We start from the raw sequence: 16,309 nt of genomic DNA, 5'->3' as shown, positions 1-16,309 counted from the left end.
CACACACACACATATATACGATGTTAAAAAGAAATGTGATAGTTCAATGATTGTGGTCCAGTAAGTAGACAATTATTTTATTTTTAGCATCGTAAATTATATAAGAACAAGTAGCAAGTTAAGCAGTCCTTCCGTTTAAGGTGGCTTACCTATGATATTGAATAATGGAGTGCAGACGTACTGGCAGAAAATAGGTCGATCTAATCCCACCGATCTCTTGCAAAGTCCTTTCTAATGGTACTATAATAATTCTCTTGTAACTTCTTACGCAATTACATATATCGTACTTCAATTACAAAGAAGTATTTGACGACTCGACGACGAATTTAATTAAAAATAATTTTAAAAAAAGAAAAAGAAAAAAAAACATTTAAAAAAAAATTGTCCGATGTGAAATTTCGCTAAACAACAAAAAAAAAAGTACGAGTTAAATTTAGACAAAAAGATAAACCGAGTCGAGTCAGAGATCGATCGAAAAAAAAAGCATACAAGGCAATCAGCAAAAGAAAGAAAAAGAGAAAGACAAATATAATAGATTCCTTCCTTCTCATGACGAGGTCTAAGTTCAAACCTCCATCGACCTGGCGTCGTCGAAATAATTGAAAAAACGTACAAACGAATAATTCTCTTATCAAAATACATCGTTTTGGAAAACATCCTCGTCATTCCCGTCTCTCGTACTTTTATTATCGTATTTTCCTATCACACATTGTCGTATCGTACTACTGTCAAATCGTATTGTGATAAGAACAACAAAAATTGCATTCTATCGATAGTAATACATTTTTTTCTACCACGATCCTGTTTTATTTTTTTTTTTTTAAATGATATTTTCAACGATTTCAAAGGTAAATACCAATCAAAAGGGTAATTAATATCTTTCAAACGAATTAGTTTTTTTTTTTCGTTTTTTTTTTTTTTTTACGAGACAGTTTGAACGATTATCTTATTATCTTATCTGTAGTATCTTATTTTAGTAAATAAAGTTAAACGAAAATTGAAACATGTGTTTTGGTCTGTTCAAGTTTATCATCATTATTAAGCGATAAACAGTGAAATTTGCATATTTGATTAAGAATTGCAATTTACTTGACGTCGATATCGATGTCCCAACGATGAATAAATAAATTTCCTTTGCCAAGTTTAACACATTAGGTATTAGCCATTGACCTTCTTTTTCATTACCACCAATAATTCACCACCTATAACAAAATGTTCTTAACGTTTTTGCGTGTAGTACTCATCCTCTGTTTGAAGTGTTACGCAACCATGACGTCTTCAAAGAGACACACAAACCAAAAGAAGAAATAAACCACAAGAAAGTGAACGTTGCTCATGGCAAAATCACGCCCACGTATTTTATACTATTCGTACACCTCTATCCCATAAATACCGTGTTAAAAAATTCAACACGATTACGTATGATTTTAATTTTAGTCTGATACTTTTTCAAAAATAATACCAATCTTCTTCTGAATCATCAGCCATGATTATTATCCTTCGTCAATTTTAGAACCAGACATCTACGAATAAAAATAGGAATATATATATATATATATATATATATATATATATATGTTGGTTGGTAGAAAAATAAATCACAAGAACCCACAATAATAAATCTTCTTGAATATTTGCAGGAATAATAAAGACACACATTGTATTCAATTTAATTGATCGTTTTTGGTCTAATTAAAATAATTTATCCTCTTGAATATCTTAAGGGAACTCTTTATCGAGATATCAGTGGTGAACAAACAATGTGTCGGCGATCTCATTACGAAAACAAAATTAACGATCCCTTTCCTCTTATGGCTCCTCTCTCTCTCTCTCTCTCTTTCTCTCTTTTTCTGCCTTGAAAAATTGATAGACGAGAATACAAGACATTATCTTATCCATGGAAGAAGGCGTTAAGATCATATATCTGGTAGATTCATCATTCAATTTTTTTGTGGTCTTGTCTTTTCTTTTTTTTGTATTATTTTTTTTTTTTGTTTTTTTGCTTACCCGGGTCGCGTCGAACGCAAAGAATTTGAAGTAATAATTCGTTGGTGCCGTTATGACAAGTGATAAGGGGGAGAGAGCAAACGCGGTTGAGCAACGATAACCCGAGAAAATAAACTGGGAATCATCAAGAGCCGGCACGCTTTTCTCCCATCCTATTCGTTCTTATGTTAGATCCAAGCGTCTATATTTAAACTATCAATGGGATTAGATTCCGAGAGTAATGGCGCCAAAATAGGAAGAATTTGTCAAGGAATTCTTCTTTCTTTCTTTTTTCTTCTTTCTTGTTTCTTCTTCTTCCTTTAGTAACGTCTTATCGTTGACGTTTGAAAATAGAATAAAAAAAAAACCTACCGACCTACCTAATCATTTTTACGATCCTGTCAAGTATTAATTAGTCGTAAATGATAAGCTATTTAAATTGCGAACAAATACAAAACTATTTCATATTTTCTTCTTGCCTGAATGTTTTTTTTTCTTCTTCTGACTATCAAATAAAAAGAATATGAATAATTTACATAAACGTAAAATTAACAAATATACAACGTTTAAATACAAATTAACGAAGATCTTAGATATTAACTATAGATATCTCGAGTTCTAATTGATAATCGTTAAAAAGATTGTAAAATATAAAATCTCACATGGGGAACTAGAAATTATATTAGATAGAAGAAGAAAAAATATATATATATATATACTCTAAAATCACACAGGGTTATAAAGGGTTAAGTACGATTTCAATAACATTTTTCTCACTGATAAAAGACAAATGAACGATAATAAACTAAAAATGTTAAGCCCTATCAAATTTTAACGACATTAATGAATATGTTGAATAATCATTAACTAAAGTGCATAATCGTAAACATTCTTTTTTTTCTTCTTCTTTTCTTTTCTTTTTTATCTAATTGTAAGTTAACGAATAATAAACAATAATTACAAATATGTCCAAATGTAGCACAAATAATACAAGCTTGTCATTTTTGGATAACGATTTTGCGTATTTAAATTGTATATTGGAAATGTTATTATTATAAATTTAAAAAACGATAAAACAAAATTGATAAAATATCAAAGTAATATTTGTTTAAAAATTTAAATGAAAAAAAAAATAAAAAAAAATTAAAAAAAACAAACAAAATGCAATCGTACATAAATACAAATTTTATCGTTCCTTTTTCTATCTCTGTTTTACTTTTTACTTATTTTTATTCTCTTAAAACGAAATAAAAAAAAAAAAAAATAAAAAAAAAAGACATAAAACGATGCAACATTACGGAAGTATAGAAAATATTTGAAAATATGTGGTTATAATTTACTTGTCAAATGTCTTCATCTAATCGCAATGAGCTTTATTTTTGTAAACGATTGTTTACTATTTAGAAATTGATCATGTCATTTATGCGTGATCGCGGGCCCGTAAACAAAATCTATATCTATCATTCTCAAGGCGCGATACCACGTACATACATTTTCGTACGATTATCTAAGCATATTGAAACAAACGGCTCATTATTAACACTTAAACGCGTTAGAATTGTTTTATTTTTATCCCTATTGTTATATTATTCGATAATACAACTTAATCTTACCAAACATCTTTATTTATAATCATCGATATTGTTTATTATTATTATTTAAGCGACAAGAATTTTCTTCAGAAAAATTATATAATATTAGCAACACATTATTATGTTACGAAATTTGAAAAAATTTCATGTGATAACATAACACATGAGTAATATAATAAAATTATCTCTTCCCATACAATAGTTTAACCATGACTTGAAAAATGTTCCACGCGCAATGATATTTTTACAATAAACAAGAAAAATATCATTTTTCTTTCTTTTATTAGAATAAAATAGATATCTCATACGTTGCGTAACGATAGTTATATACTCCCAGCACTTTTATTTGGACAAATCATGGCCGTTTTTATTCTCCTAGCCGAAGACAATCGAATAAACGAGTCTAATGTTTAAACGTTATATTATTTTTCAATTCTTTATGTTCAAACTTTTCAATTAAATCTTTCGAATACTTACGAATAGCCGAACTATTGGACGGACTAGATGGATATACCTTACTTATTAATTTACAGTATACATGTAGGAGGACTGTATTTTATTGTTGCAAAAAAAATAAAAAGATATCATCTATTAGTTCTTGTATCAGGTATCAGGATTAACCATTTCGCATTGCTGCAACAAGCGCCCTTGGATTTTCATCCTGTATTGCAGTCCTACATCGTGAAACTGCATTTGTAGCAGCTTTACCGACTACAAAAAATCAAACAAATTTATATAATTTAACTAAATGTAATAAGACGTTACGAAAGATAATTTGTACCCCTTAATTTAGCGACTCGCTGAACGCCGATATTCAATTCCTTCAAATGTGTTGAAAGATCTCGATTACTGTTCATTCTTATTTCGTGATTTCTAATTAGGTCACTGTTAATAGCTTTCAATTGTAATAATCTCTTTTTCATTTCTTCTACATTTTGCAATATTCGTGCATCTTCTAAACGAATGACAACGCTTTTAAGAAGAACAGCATTGCTAGCAGCTTCCGCTTGAAGTTTCGCATCGACATCTTTTAAACCTGCAATGAATACAAATAAATCTTAAATTTTGTTTATTTCGTCACCTTTGATTAGCTTCTGATGACCTCGATTTATAATATATGAATTATTAAAAAATAGCCTCAAATAATAAGATATAACCTTTGACACTTTCTAAAGCTTCCAGCATCTTACTTTCGTCGTTTGGAAATTTGGCTTCTGAAGTAAGTTCTCTAAGACCTAAATACATTGCTAAAGATTGAACTATATCACCGGCAAATGTCGAGTCTTCTGTAAGTACTGTTACTTTTCCAAAAGGATTTGCCTTTAGACAATGAACTTTGTTATCTCTTAATCCACGAAGCCAAAGTTCAATAGATGCAGCATTTGGTCCTTCTTCTGCGACTTCTAATTCCTCTGCAAGTAGAAGACTTTGATTCAACCATAATGCAATACGCTGTGCTCTCTCAGCAACCTACATATATAAATATCGTTCTTATTAATTAATCTTAAGATACGAATATATATCACTACATAATAATATTTAACAATTTACCTCTATAGTAATACCACTCTCTATTTCCATTTGAGGAACTTCTTTTGGATTTAAAATAATTTCGTACATACAAAATCTGGGCAATTGTCTTGTCATTTCAAAAACCTATAAGATAAAATAGTAATAGTATAAAATACAAAAAATATATATATATATATATAAATATATTATAAACGTCAAATACTTGTAATAAATCTGCACCAGGTGGACCAACACTAATTTTTACATGAATATCAATAGGTCCATTTTTTGGAGGACGTAATTCAATTTCTAATTCACCTTGCGGCCTGCTTGGATGAGCTACAAGTGTTTCACCCTCAAATATACCTTCAGCAAATACTATAGCACAATGAACCTACGTAAAAAATGATGGTAATTGAAAGAGAATAATTTTATGATTTAAAAAATGAATATATATATATTACCAAAAGACCTGGTCCAGCTGCAACACCAAGACGAGCTGCACCTCTAGCTGATATTAAACTAACTGCTAATTTTGTATGATGATACATATTTGGAACTGATGCAGCTCTTTGTCGAAGTTCCATTTGCAATGCTTGTTTCTTAGATAATAATTCACGCATTCTTTCACCAGGTTCTGGAGCTTCCATCGAAGTTCCAGAAGCATATCCACGCACTGTTAATATTACTCTGTTATAATAAAGATTCAAAAAAAAGTGAATTGAATGAAATGTAATTTAAATACCTTCTCCTGAAATAGATACTGCAACTAAATCTGGTCTACCTTGTCTTCTATAATCAGCTTCAACAATACCAGCTACACTAGCAGATAATTGTATTTTAAATATGACATCTCCAGTATTACATGATCTTGCATCAACTTTTCCACTACTCCATCCAGTAATGAGTTCTGATACACCATCTCCATTTATATCAAAACTTCGTATAGCTACTGCTCTGTGTTTAGACTGAAAATAAAATACAAAAAAATAAATTCATAAATTCATTGTAGATATATCTCTTGATCTATATAATTCTCACTTTAACTCGCCAAAGTCTTTGACCAACTTCATAAACACCTATTGTTCCATTACCAACTGCATATGCAAATTGTTTATTTGAAAGTCCTGCCAATGCAGTTATCGATGCTGTTTCTTTCGTATCCCATACTATTGCATCTTCTTTCATTAATTTTATTTCAAAATCTTTTGTCCCAATAAGTAACTACAAATTATATTTTATCAGATCAAAAAGTTTATTAGTGATATATAATTATTATATACTTCATTCTCATGATCGCCTTCAAAATCAAATATTGCAATAGAAGTAACTATATCCCCCATCACTGTCCAAAAAATTTCTTTTCCTTTAGAATCTAAAACAGTTATTGAACTATTTCCACCAACTACTGCTACTTGATCAGATAACCATCCAAGTTTTCCTATCGTTATACACAATGCACCATCTGACATCTATTAAATAGTAGTTAGTATAAAACATTGTTTATTAATTTGTCTAATTAATTTAATTACATATCGTAACTGTTTGATGATAATAATACCTCTTTGTAAAAAATATCAGCATTATCTTCTACATTATAAGCAAGAATATGTGTACCAGTTCCTATTAAAAGAATATCTCTTTCATCTTCTCCAAAATGCCCAGTGCATACTGCTGTTACCTAAAGAAGTATTAATTTCAATCCTATATATATATATATTTTTTTTTTGGTATCAAAAGTTATATTACTTATGAATATTGAAATATTATAAATTATGTCTGTTTTTAATGTTACACGACCTGACTACCAATTTGCAATTCAGCAAGTTCTCCACTCCAAGATAATCTTCCATCTGGTTGTTCAGAATCATTGTTCTTAATTTGAGGTTGTCTATGAGGACTGTGTACTAAAACATTTCCTCCAGAGGTAACAGCTACTAAACAAGCATGAGAACCATCAAATTTTCCACTAGCTACAAGACCTAATTCTATGTGTTTTTGAATATTTAATGAAAATGCAGCCATTGAACAATATTATCAATTAAATGTATAAAGGTTTAAATAAATAACTCCTTATATTACTACTGCTGCTAGAGATAGACTAACAGTGTATTGATTTCTTCTGCCATATTATATGATACACTTCCTATACACAAGTTGAGTTTGTAAATGATTCGTACCACAGGTAATCTTTGCTTTCTTAGTAAGAAAAAAAACTATTATATTTTTACGATATTTTGTATTATGTAATAATTTATGCAAATCTTTTATGGTATATAACAATTTCGTAAATATATTTATTAATAATATACTCATATATTAATAAATAAAAAAAACGAGTATATATATAATACAATTGAAATATAATAATAAAGCATATTGATTTGTATATGAATATGCTTATAAATATATAATTTTACATAAATTTATGTATGATGTATATAACTCATCATAATGTATAATATATTTAAACTGTACACATTTATTGGATCAGGAATATAATACAATAATAATAATTAGAAGAAAACATACAGAAAACTCTCACGCATCAGTAAGATCACAATACATTCGCAGGTACAATTAAATAGTCTTAAAAAAGGAATCACTGTCTTTGACCACCACCACCACCACCACCACTACCACCTGCAGCTACTTCGGGATTGGTTGCTGATGTTAATAAAACAAAGATCAATGCAGGAACGAAATACATCCACTGAAATTTTAGAAAAATAATATAAATGAGAATTCCAATGTCAATATTAAAATAAAAATATACAAATCTTACATATTTTGCAAGGAATGATCTATTATCTTTAGTCTCTCCTCTTTCTCGAGCTTCACGTTCTCGTTCAAGTTTTTGAATATAAATTGCTGTATCTGGTACAGGCCCACTATCAGGATATTTGACTAATATATTTGTAGTCCACATATTTGTCGAAGGACTATTTAGAACACATGGACCAGACGATGATAAACTAACTGCTATTGGTTCTGCTGAGCTATCTAGCCATACCGTTAAAAAATCTTCAAGATCAGATCCAAGTAAATTACACTGCAATTTATTCATAAAATTTCAAAGTGATATCAAATTTGAACTTACATATCAAAGAAATATGTCAATGCATGAAAGAAAATATTATTATAATTATATCACATACCGCTGGTATGGAAGTTAAAAAAGTTGTTTCACTTCCAGAAGAAGTACGGGCTATTGCTTTCAATCTATACTTTCCATCGTTTTTAGCTAAATCTTTTAATTGATTAATTTGTGCTTGTAAAAGTCCATTTTGTCCAACAATGGAATCTCCACTACGTACACTTGTAATTGTTACATTTCCTCTTTCTACAAAATTTGGTACTGGTTCATCATTGAACGCATGCCATAATCTCAACTGAATTCGGCCATCAACATCAAGTTCGATCTACAATTAAAATCATTATTATTACATTATTTTATATCTTTAATGTTTCTGTGAATTTGATAAAAAATAATATAATATACCAACCCCATATGTAAATGATGATATTCCTAAAAGTAGACTAAAGATGGTATATGACAGACACATGATGTATACTTGTTTATCGATTTAATCAAGTTTTAAAAATTAAAAATAATGTGAAAAAAATCATGAAAAATAATAAAACAATCAGAGAATCAAATATAGATGAATTTCATTGTATGTCAGAATTTTGGATTTAGAAAAATGTGCTTATGTCTAGCATACTTAACAATCCAGATAAATTATAATATAATTGTTAAATATTAGTCAGGTTTGCCAAGCTTAACATTTGATTTACTTAAGTCCGATTTACATGACTAAAATATTATTTAATGCTTACGCGCCATTATTACGCGCGTTACTATTTTTACAAAATCATACAGATATTAAAGAAATTAATAATTATTCAAGATAAATCTCGATACAAATCTATTCGTATTATTATAATAAAATAAAAATGTTAATATAAAACAAGGTACGTTTTCAAAAAAAGGACTTTCTTAAGTTTCGTCATATATGATACGCAATCTGAATGGTTTAGATTAAAAATGAGTTAATCAAAAGATATCTTTTTTTTATTTTTATAAATTTAATCCGTTGAAAATTATTAAAAAAGAAGCTTTATAAAATATTATTTTAATATAAAAATTATTATTTATTATATTTATGATTAATTATGATTCCAGGATGTTACATAAATTCGCAATCGTGACAACGTCGCAATCGTGACAACGTCGCAATTTGGATGCCCTTGTACAAAATGGTCGCCGGTTCTCTTCCCGAATGCTCAGATTCGCCACGTGGACAAAGGACAAAGGAGGTCTTACTACTTTGAAAAATTCCGAAGAAATTGTCGATTAAGTTACAATATTGGTAAAAACGAAAATTCTTTTTAATCTATTAATCTATAATATTAAATAAATAATTACAAATAATTAATAATATCAGAAAAATCTATTTAAATATTCGGATAACCTTAAACCATCATGACCGTTAATTACTTAGTCACTACTTCCGAATCATTTAAATAAAAGTTTCATTTCTCTATTAGTATAACAATATTCGTAATAAAAATACTTCTAAATATTTATAAATCAATTATTTTTCTTTTAAACATATTTTTATATCATATTAAGCCAAAAAAAAAAGAATTTCTCATAATGATGAAATATTGATTTTATCTGAATTTTTTTTTGTTTCTCAATGTAGATATTTTAAGTTACTTAAAAAACTAAAAAATGGGTAAAGAGAAGGTTCATATAAATATTGTCGTGATTGGACATGTTGATTCCGGTAAATCAACTACCACTGGACATTTGATTTACAAATGCGGTGGTATCGATAAGCGTACCATTGAGAAATTCGAGAAGGAGGCCCAAGAAGTAAGTTTATTATTTGATTATTAATTATTATGATAAAATACAATGATAAAATCACATTTATTGATTTCCATAAGAGATTTTAAGTTTAAATTATTATTAATAATAGTTTATGTTCAAGCATTAGAGTTCACTTATTTTTGCATAATATTTTAGCATTTTATATAAAATTAACAATTTTTCTTATATATTTGATATATTTATTTTGTATTTTTCAAAATTTTAGATGGGTAAGGGATCCTTCAAGTATGCTTGGGTTTTGGATAAGTTGAAAGCAGAACGTGAACGCGGTATTACTATTGATATAGCTCTTTGGAAATTTGAAACTGCTAAATATTATGTCACAATAATCGATGCGCCTGGACATAGAGATTTTATTAAAAATATGATCACTGGTACATCACAAGCTGATTGTGCTGTATTGATCGTTGCTGCTGGTACTGGAGAGTTTGAAGCTGGCATTTCCAAGAATGGACAAACTCGTGAACACGCTTTGCTTGCTTTTACTCTTGGAGTAAAACAACTCATTGTTGGTGTCAACAAAATGGACTCTACTGAACCCCCATACTCTGAGACTCGTTTTGAAGAAATAAAAAAAGAAGTGTCATCTTATATCAAGAAAATTGGTTATAATCCAGCTGCTGTTGCCTTTGTGCCAATTTCTGGTTGGCATGGAGATAACATGTTAGAAGCATCAAGTAAGATGCCTTGGTTCAAGGGATGGCAAATCGAGCGTAAGGAAGGTAAAGCAGAAGGAAAATGTCTTATTGAAGCTCTTGATGCTATTCTCCCACCATCCAGACCAACTGACAAGCCACTTCGTCTCCCACTTCAAGTAATTATTTGCTTAATTAACCTATCTGATCAAAAAATCTCAAATTTCTTAATTAATGATTTATATAATGTTATTTTTACAGGATGTGTATAAGATTGGTGGTATTGGAACGGTACCAGTTGGTCGTGTTGAAACTGGTGTTCTGAAACCAGGTATGGTTGTAACGTTTGCCCCTGCAGGTTTGACCACCGAGGTAAAGTCTGTAGAAATGCACCACGAAGCTTTACCAGAAGCTGTTCCTGGTGACAACGTAGGCTTCAACGTGAAAAACGTATCTGTCAAAGAATTGCGTCGTGGTTTTGTTGCTGGCGACTCTAAGAGTAATCCGCCTAAGGGTGCTGCTGATTTTACAGCACAGGTAAAAATTACATTTTGATGTTTAAGTTAGCTTTGAAGTTAAGATTACAATGAAATTTATTTCAGCACAATAAATATTAATAATAAATATTTAATATGTTCTATAGGTTATTGTACTAAATCATCCAGGACAAATTAGTAATGGTTATACACCAGTATTAGATTGTCACACTGCTCATATTGCCTGCAAATTTGCTGAAATAAAAGAGAAATGTGACCGTCGTACTGGCAAGACTACTGAAGAGAATCCAAAATCGATTAAATCTGGAGATGCGGCTATCGTTACTCTTGTCCCAAGCAAGCCAATGTGCGTCGAATCTTTCCAAGAATTCCCACCATTGGGACGTTTCGCTGTCCGTGATATGCGTCAAACGGTAGCAGTCGGTGTAATCAAGGCTGTTAATTTCAAGGACGCTAGTGGTGGAAAAGTCACCAAGGCTGCCGAAAAAGCTCAGAAGAAGAAATAACTATTTTCCGTATATGATGTTCATTGCCGAATTTATCTGGCTATAACAGCTGAAACAGTTTGCATTATTTCTTCATGTCTTTCATATAAGCTAAAATCTTATAAATTGTTGTTTTTATCATTATCATTTCTCTTTACAAAAATCTTATTTACATATTTGTATTCTACGAAAGATAACAAGATGATCAACTTTTATTATTTTAGACATGATAATTGCCTATTTATCCAAGTATTTCAACGTACGTCGATCTTATTAAGACTATTATTTCGTAATTTGTTTCATCGAAAGGAATTTCGCAGGGCAGACTACAAATCAATAATTTGTCGTCAACGATGACTAGAACAACACTCTTATATGAAATATATGAAGCAAAAATAAACTACTGAGTATAATACCTATTATTTCATTACTTTCAATACGAATGAAATAATAATTTAGCTCGGCTTAATTATATTTTTTTAATTATTATACGGAAATAATAAATTCTCCATCTGCGACATATATACATACATATATATATATACATATATATTATTTTCTTACAAATCTTTTTTACCTTCATTTTATTATAATATTATGATAAACAAAAGTAGTCTTTTAATTAAATTAACCTGATATTTTTACGAATGCGAAATATTAAAATAGGAAAACCAATAATTTTGATGCAAGATAAACTATAAACTATATGGTTCATCAGGAACAGAGGGCAGCACTTTAAGAAATATGGCTTCGCTTGTGTCTGGTGTTTCAAAGTTCTTTAATATATTTTCACAAAATTCTAAATTTTTAGGACATGATGTAAGTACCATTAAAAAACTTAAAATTTTTTGAAGACATATGTGTACGTATATACAATAAATCTTGATGACATTTAATACTGAATGATTATTTTCATCAATGAAGTAGCTTAACCTCTTACAAATTTATATTTAGATAATGTATTCTCTGTGAATATATTAAAAATCTGACGATAATAAATTTCTATTATTATTTGCTTTTATAAAATATATAATATAACACATTTATATTTTAGTTTCAGCAAATACGGAATTATGTTGGCTGTAGAATGAGACGTGATGCTAAACGTAGAGAATTAGCAGGAAAATATGCACCCGAAAGATTAAGATTGGTTGCAATTAAGCGAAATAATATTCTACCTGTTGAAATTCGAGTAATTCAATTGATTTTTTTCTACATTCATTTATATCCCCCTTTTTTTAGTTTATAAGGAATTTTATAATGTATATTTTATTATTTATTTAAGGATCTTGCTGAGAAACAAATACAAGAAACGATTCCTAGACAATCTGCTTTAAGACAATTGACTTTTCGTTGTGTAGTAACTTCACGACCTCGAGGAGTTGTATACAGATGGAGATTATCAAGAATAGTGTTTCGTGATTTAGCTGATTATAATAAATTATCTGGTGTACAACGAGCTATGTGGTAATAAATGAAATATAGTTTACTGATATAGAAAATATTTGTTCTTTATTTCTTGTTTTTTGGTATATACTAATATTATATTATAACATATACGTATAAAAAAAATGAAATTGTAAGAATTGAAATGTATAAGAAAAAAAAATTATTATTATATTATAAAAGTAATATTATAAAGTAATATATAATTTTTACTTTATATATATAATTATAATTTTTATATACTTTACTTTTATAATTTTATTTTATAATAATATTATAAAGAAATATATATATATATATAAGAAAAAATTATTATTATTATATTATAAAAGTTTATATTCGATTGTATTTTGTCGCAGCCACGACAGATGGCGCGCAAGTTCAAGTAACAGCAAAATCAGCTGTTCTCCCAATGGCAGTTTCTATTTACAGTTAAATAGTGGGGGGTTACCGCTTTGCCGTTATAAATGTTCAATTTATTCTTTATACCGTATGTATTTTTAAGTAACGTAAGATTTAGTGATATTGTTTATTTATTTTTATAAATGCTATACAATTTTATATTATCGATTAAAAAGTTCTTCTTTTTTTTTCTTCATATTTCTACAAATATTTTTATTAATATCCATATATGTATATATATATATGTATATATAATTTCAGTTTTTTTAACAGTTTCGAAAAAAGAAAGTAATAGTGAGTGGTACACAATGAATGACTCATTCTTAGAAGATTTAGATTTATTGCCAAACGAGAAAAGAAATGCTAGAGAAAGTCCAATAGATCGACATGTAACTGTCAGACACACAACCTCTTCCCCTTTACAACGTTCATCGGAACAAGATGATTTTGAAAAACTTATAGTACAACAACAAAAAACTGAAAGTGTCTCGAGTAAGGTATCAAAATTGCCACAGATTCGGGAATCCAATAAAAAGGAGTTACCTAACAAAGATGTTGTTAGTAAAAATGTAACGGAAAATGACACACGAAAGCAAATGTTAAAAACAACTAAATCCTCTGAGAGAAAAGACAAAGTTACGGAAAATAAATTAAAATCAATGGAAAATAAAGTTAAATCAGACAGTAAAGAGAAGGATAATAATAAGCAAGAGGCAAAGGTTAAAGTATCAGATAATAAAATTATTATTAAAGATTATAATCGTCGGTCTGGTAGTTGTAAAGATAATACACGTTCTTTGGATAGTTCCAGTAAAGAAAACAGCCGTCCATCAGATTCTTCGAAAGGAATCAGTACTCATATGGACGTAACAAAGGATAAAGGAAGACGCACGAGTGAAGGTTCTTTAAAAAAGTCTGATACAAAGGAATATGATCCAGTTATATTGCTTAATGCAATTAAAGATCTTATAAGTACTTATACCAAACAAGAAAGCACAAAATTATTAAGAGCTATGCAAGAGATTCACATAAATTCACAGAAAACTTTTATAAGAAATATGTTGTTACAAACTGATGAGATAATTAAAGAAATACATCCAACTAGAGATTCGACTCGTATGAAAGCTCTAATAGAAGAAAATGAACAATTACAAGAGGATTTAATCATTTTACAAAAACGTTATAATGATTTACTTAAGAAATTAAGTGATTTGGAACTTCTTAAAGAAGAAAACACAGCTTTAAAGTTGAAATGTAAAGAATTATCTATGCAGCAACAATGAATATTGAAATAGACTTTTTCATGCTTTACAAAAGAAATGTCATTTAACAATTACATAACTTTATAATTAATCAATGCTTTGCCAATGAATTGTTAACAATCTCTGCCAAATGGTGATATTCTAAACTTTTAATTGTTAATTTGTAAGTAGGAGTATATATATATTACAAGTTATCTATATAACAAATGAAATAAACAGTGCCTATTCATAGGATATTATTAACTCAATTGTTAATCGAAGAATTAAGTGTATTATCTCTCTCTCTCACAAAAATAATTTATTTTTATATCATCATTCCATTACTTACTTATTATAATGTAATCCATTGTTAGCAGTCATCACATTTATGCATTATTATTATTATTATTTTATTAAATAAATATAAAAGCATTATATATATTGTTCAATCAATATACTATGTATAATGTTGCTTTTTTACACATAAGACCAATGATAATGCATTAAAAATACGTTGAATAAATTCTGCATAAATATTTATTAATTACAATGTGTATGCAATCATTTAATAAAGACTTTTATTCTTGCTGGACTGTTATATTAATACTTATAAAATGCTATCAAGCATATATATATATATATATTTTATATACATCATTTTATATTATTAACTAGAAATATTAAGCATAATGGAAATTATAAAATTATTGATGAAAAAGTAGTATTTTTAAATGCATAACTCATGATAGAATTCATATTTAACAATTCAACATGTTTCTTTAATGAACGATATATTCATTAATAAATAATAGAATCTGTATGTAAGATCTATTTGTACAATTACAAAGAGAAATTCTTAGTGAATTTGTATAGGCCATTTCTGAAGTAATCATCAAACGTTTTCAATATTTAATTCGTGTGTCAGTTCCTTTTCTCATTTGTAAAACATTTAATATGTATTGTTTCTTCCAGGTTTTTTTTTTTTTTTTTGCACAATTTCATAATTTAAACATATATATGTATATATACCACATTTTCATTATAATTAAAATTTAAAAGCAATCGTCATTTTTTTTTTTAGTAAAAATTTGCATACCGAAGGCATCACATTCTTTATTTATAAGCCACTTATAAATTGCATCATTATTAGAAGCATGTTTCTGTAGTTTCAGGTAATGATGAAGAGTTTTTTGTCTTCATCATACTCCTCTTGCTTGATAAGAACAAAGTTTTTCTTGATATAGAACTTTGTCTTTCTTTAACTATATATATATATATATATATATATATATATATATATTGTGTGTGTGTAAGTAACGATTGTTAAAGTATATCGTGAAATATACTCGAAGCTGACTTCAAGATCGAATATCGACAGCATTGATTTTTATTTTATAAAATTGAACACACTATATATACCATCATGTTTCTTCATTCTTATGTCATCAGATAATCATCATCATTATTACTTTGAATAATTCAATCACGATGAGGTCTTTCACGTAATTCTCTTCCTTCTGCTACTTCCTCATTACCATCTTCTTCATCTTGATCTTCATTGTCAGTGCGCTCTCCTTCTTCCGGTGGTCTCGTCCACCTATAAACAACAAATT

General features: G+C 28.5%; 6 protein-coding genes across 13 annotated transcripts in view; 3 read left to right on the top strand and 3 right to left on the bottom strand.

The window, feature by feature from the left end:
* Positions 1-1,000: 1,000 nt before the first annotated feature.
* On the bottom strand, positions 1,001-7,410 carry LOC107067154 (BBSome complex member BBS2). Its single transcript, XM_015322399.2, has 12 exons — positions 6,891-7,410; positions 6,652-6,771; positions 6,374-6,562; positions 6,132-6,314; positions 5,836-6,058; positions 5,555-5,766; positions 5,314-5,484; positions 5,130-5,234; positions 4,736-5,048; positions 4,360-4,614; positions 1,613-4,289; positions 1,001-1,523 (listed from the first exon to the last, which is right to left on the bottom strand). The coding sequence occupies exons 1-11, from the start codon at positions 7,113-7,115 to the stop codon at positions 4,195-4,197; spliced, it is 2,091 nt and encodes a 696-aa protein (XP_015177885.2). The 5' UTR covers positions 7,116-7,410; the 3' UTR covers positions 1,001-1,523; positions 1,613-4,194.
* Positions 7,411-7,552: 142 nt separating this feature from the next.
* On the bottom strand, positions 7,553-8,864 carry EMC10 (ER membrane protein complex subunit 10). The gene is made up of 4 exons (XM_015322398.2): positions 8,597-8,864; positions 8,249-8,512; positions 7,876-8,142; positions 7,553-7,803 (listed from the first exon to the last, which is right to left on the bottom strand). The coding sequence occupies exons 1-4, from the start codon at positions 8,654-8,656 to the stop codon at positions 7,693-7,695; spliced, it is 702 nt and encodes a 233-aa protein (XP_015177884.2). The 5' UTR covers positions 8,657-8,864; the 3' UTR covers positions 7,553-7,692.
* A 440-nt stretch (positions 8,865-9,304) lies between these two features.
* On the top strand, positions 9,305-12,157 carry LOC107067132 (elongation factor 1-alpha). The gene is made up of 5 exons (XM_015322362.2): positions 9,305-9,463; positions 9,800-9,972; positions 10,196-10,804; positions 10,887-11,162; positions 11,269-12,157. Exons 2-5 carry the CDS (start codon positions 9,829-9,831, stop codon positions 11,626-11,628), a joined length of 1,389 nt encoding a protein of 462 aa, XP_015177848.1. The 5' UTR covers positions 9,305-9,463; positions 9,800-9,828; the 3' UTR covers positions 11,629-12,157.
* A 45-nt stretch (positions 12,158-12,202) lies between these two features.
* mRpS14 (mitochondrial ribosomal protein S14) lies at positions 12,203-13,111 on the top strand. The gene is made up of 3 exons (XM_015322294.2): positions 12,203-12,426; positions 12,662-12,799; positions 12,893-13,111. Exons 1-3 carry the CDS (start codon positions 12,352-12,354, stop codon positions 13,076-13,078), a joined length of 399 nt encoding a protein of 132 aa, XP_015177780.1. The 5' UTR covers positions 12,203-12,351; the 3' UTR covers positions 13,079-13,111.
* Positions 13,112-13,408: 297 nt separating this feature from the next.
* LOC107067087 (uncharacterized) lies at positions 13,409-15,149 on the top strand. 2 transcript variants are annotated; one of them, XM_015322292.2, is made up of 2 exons: positions 13,409-13,543; positions 13,717-15,149. In XM_015322292.2, the coding sequence occupies exon 2, from the start codon at positions 13,764-13,766 to the stop codon at positions 14,736-14,738; it is 975 nt and encodes a 324-aa protein (XP_015177778.1). In that variant the 5' UTR covers positions 13,409-13,543; positions 13,717-13,763; the 3' UTR covers positions 14,739-15,149. The 2 variants fall into 2 exon arrangements, with proteins under 2 accessions (XP_015177778.1, XP_015177779.1); XM_015322293.2 differs by having other exon boundaries at positions 13,427-13,543; positions 13,729-15,149.
* A 916-nt stretch (positions 15,150-16,065) lies between these two features.
* Piezo (piezo type mechanosensitive ion channel component) overlaps positions 16,066-16,309 on the bottom strand; it is a 30,019-nt gene continuing 29,775 nt past the window's right edge. For all 7 annotated transcript variants that reach the window (XM_015322283.2, XM_015322285.2, XM_015322288.2 and 4 more), the window contains one exon: positions 16,066-16,293. In XM_015322283.2, coding sequence (XP_015177769.2) covers positions 16,176-16,293 — 118 coding nt within the window. In that variant the 3' untranslated portion in view covers positions 16,066-16,175. The remainder of the gene's footprint in view (positions 16,294-16,309) is intronic.

Source organism: Polistes dominula, unplaced genomic scaffold (genome assembly GCF_049000335.1).
Source record: "Polistes dominula isolate Pdom_NZ unplaced genomic scaffold, Pdom_raw_medaka contig_79, whole genome shotgun sequence".
Classification (NCBI taxonomy): Eukaryota; Metazoa; Arthropoda; class Insecta; order Hymenoptera; family Vespidae; genus Polistes; species Polistes dominula.
The sequence above is the reverse complement of the archived record's forward strand: the minus strand, read 5'-3'. Positions and strand labels throughout refer to the sequence as shown.

Bases quoted from the DNA above. Each gene is read 5' to 3' on its own strand.
- EMC10 (XM_015322398.2), bottom strand. From the start codon at position 8,656: ATGTGTCTGTCATATACCATCTTTAGTCTACTTTTAGGAATATCATCA. The intron at 8,143-8,248 runs GTATGTGATATA...AATAAATTGCAG, and splicing joins TTTTAACTTCCATACCAGCG to TGTAATTTACTTGGATCTGA. The intron at 7,804-7,875 runs GTAAGATTTGTA...CTAAAATTTCAG, and splicing joins GATCATTCCTTGCAAAATAT to TGGATGTATTTCGTTCCTGC.
- LOC107067087 (XM_015322292.2), top strand. From the start codon at position 13,764: ATGAATGACTCATTCTTAGAAGATTTAGATTTATTGCCAAACGAGAAA.
- LOC107067132 (XM_015322362.2), top strand. From the start codon at position 9,829: ATGGGTAAAGAGAAGGTTCATATAAATATTGTCGTGATTGGACATGTT. The intron at 10,805-10,886 runs GTAATTATTTGC...TTATTTTTACAG, and splicing joins CACTTCGTCTCCCACTTCAA to GATGTGTATAAGATTGGTGG. The intron at 11,163-11,268 runs GTAAAAATTACA...TATGTTCTATAG, and splicing joins CTGCTGATTTTACAGCACAG to GTTATTGTACTAAATCATCC.
- mRpS14 (XM_015322294.2), top strand. From the start codon at position 12,352: ATGGCTTCGCTTGTGTCTGGTGTTTCAAAGTTCTTTAATATATTTTCA. The intron at 12,427-12,661 runs GTAAGTACCATT...TTTATATTTTAG, and splicing joins CTAAATTTTTAGGACATGAT to TTTCAGCAAATACGGAATTA. The intron at 12,800-12,892 runs GTAATTCAATTG...TATTTATTTAAG, and splicing joins TTCTACCTGTTGAAATTCGA to GATCTTGCTGAGAAACAAAT.
- LOC107067154 (XM_015322399.2), bottom strand. From the start codon at position 7,115: ATGGCTGCATTTTCATTAAATATTCAAAAACACATAGAATTAGGTCTT. The intron at 6,563-6,651 runs GTATTATTATCA...ACTATTTAATAG, and splicing joins CTGATATTTTTTACAAAGAG to ATGTCAGATGGTGCATTGTG. The intron at 5,767-5,835 runs GTATTTAAATTA...TAATATTAACAG, and splicing joins AGTATCTATTTCAGGAGAAG to TGCGTGGATATGCTTCTGGA.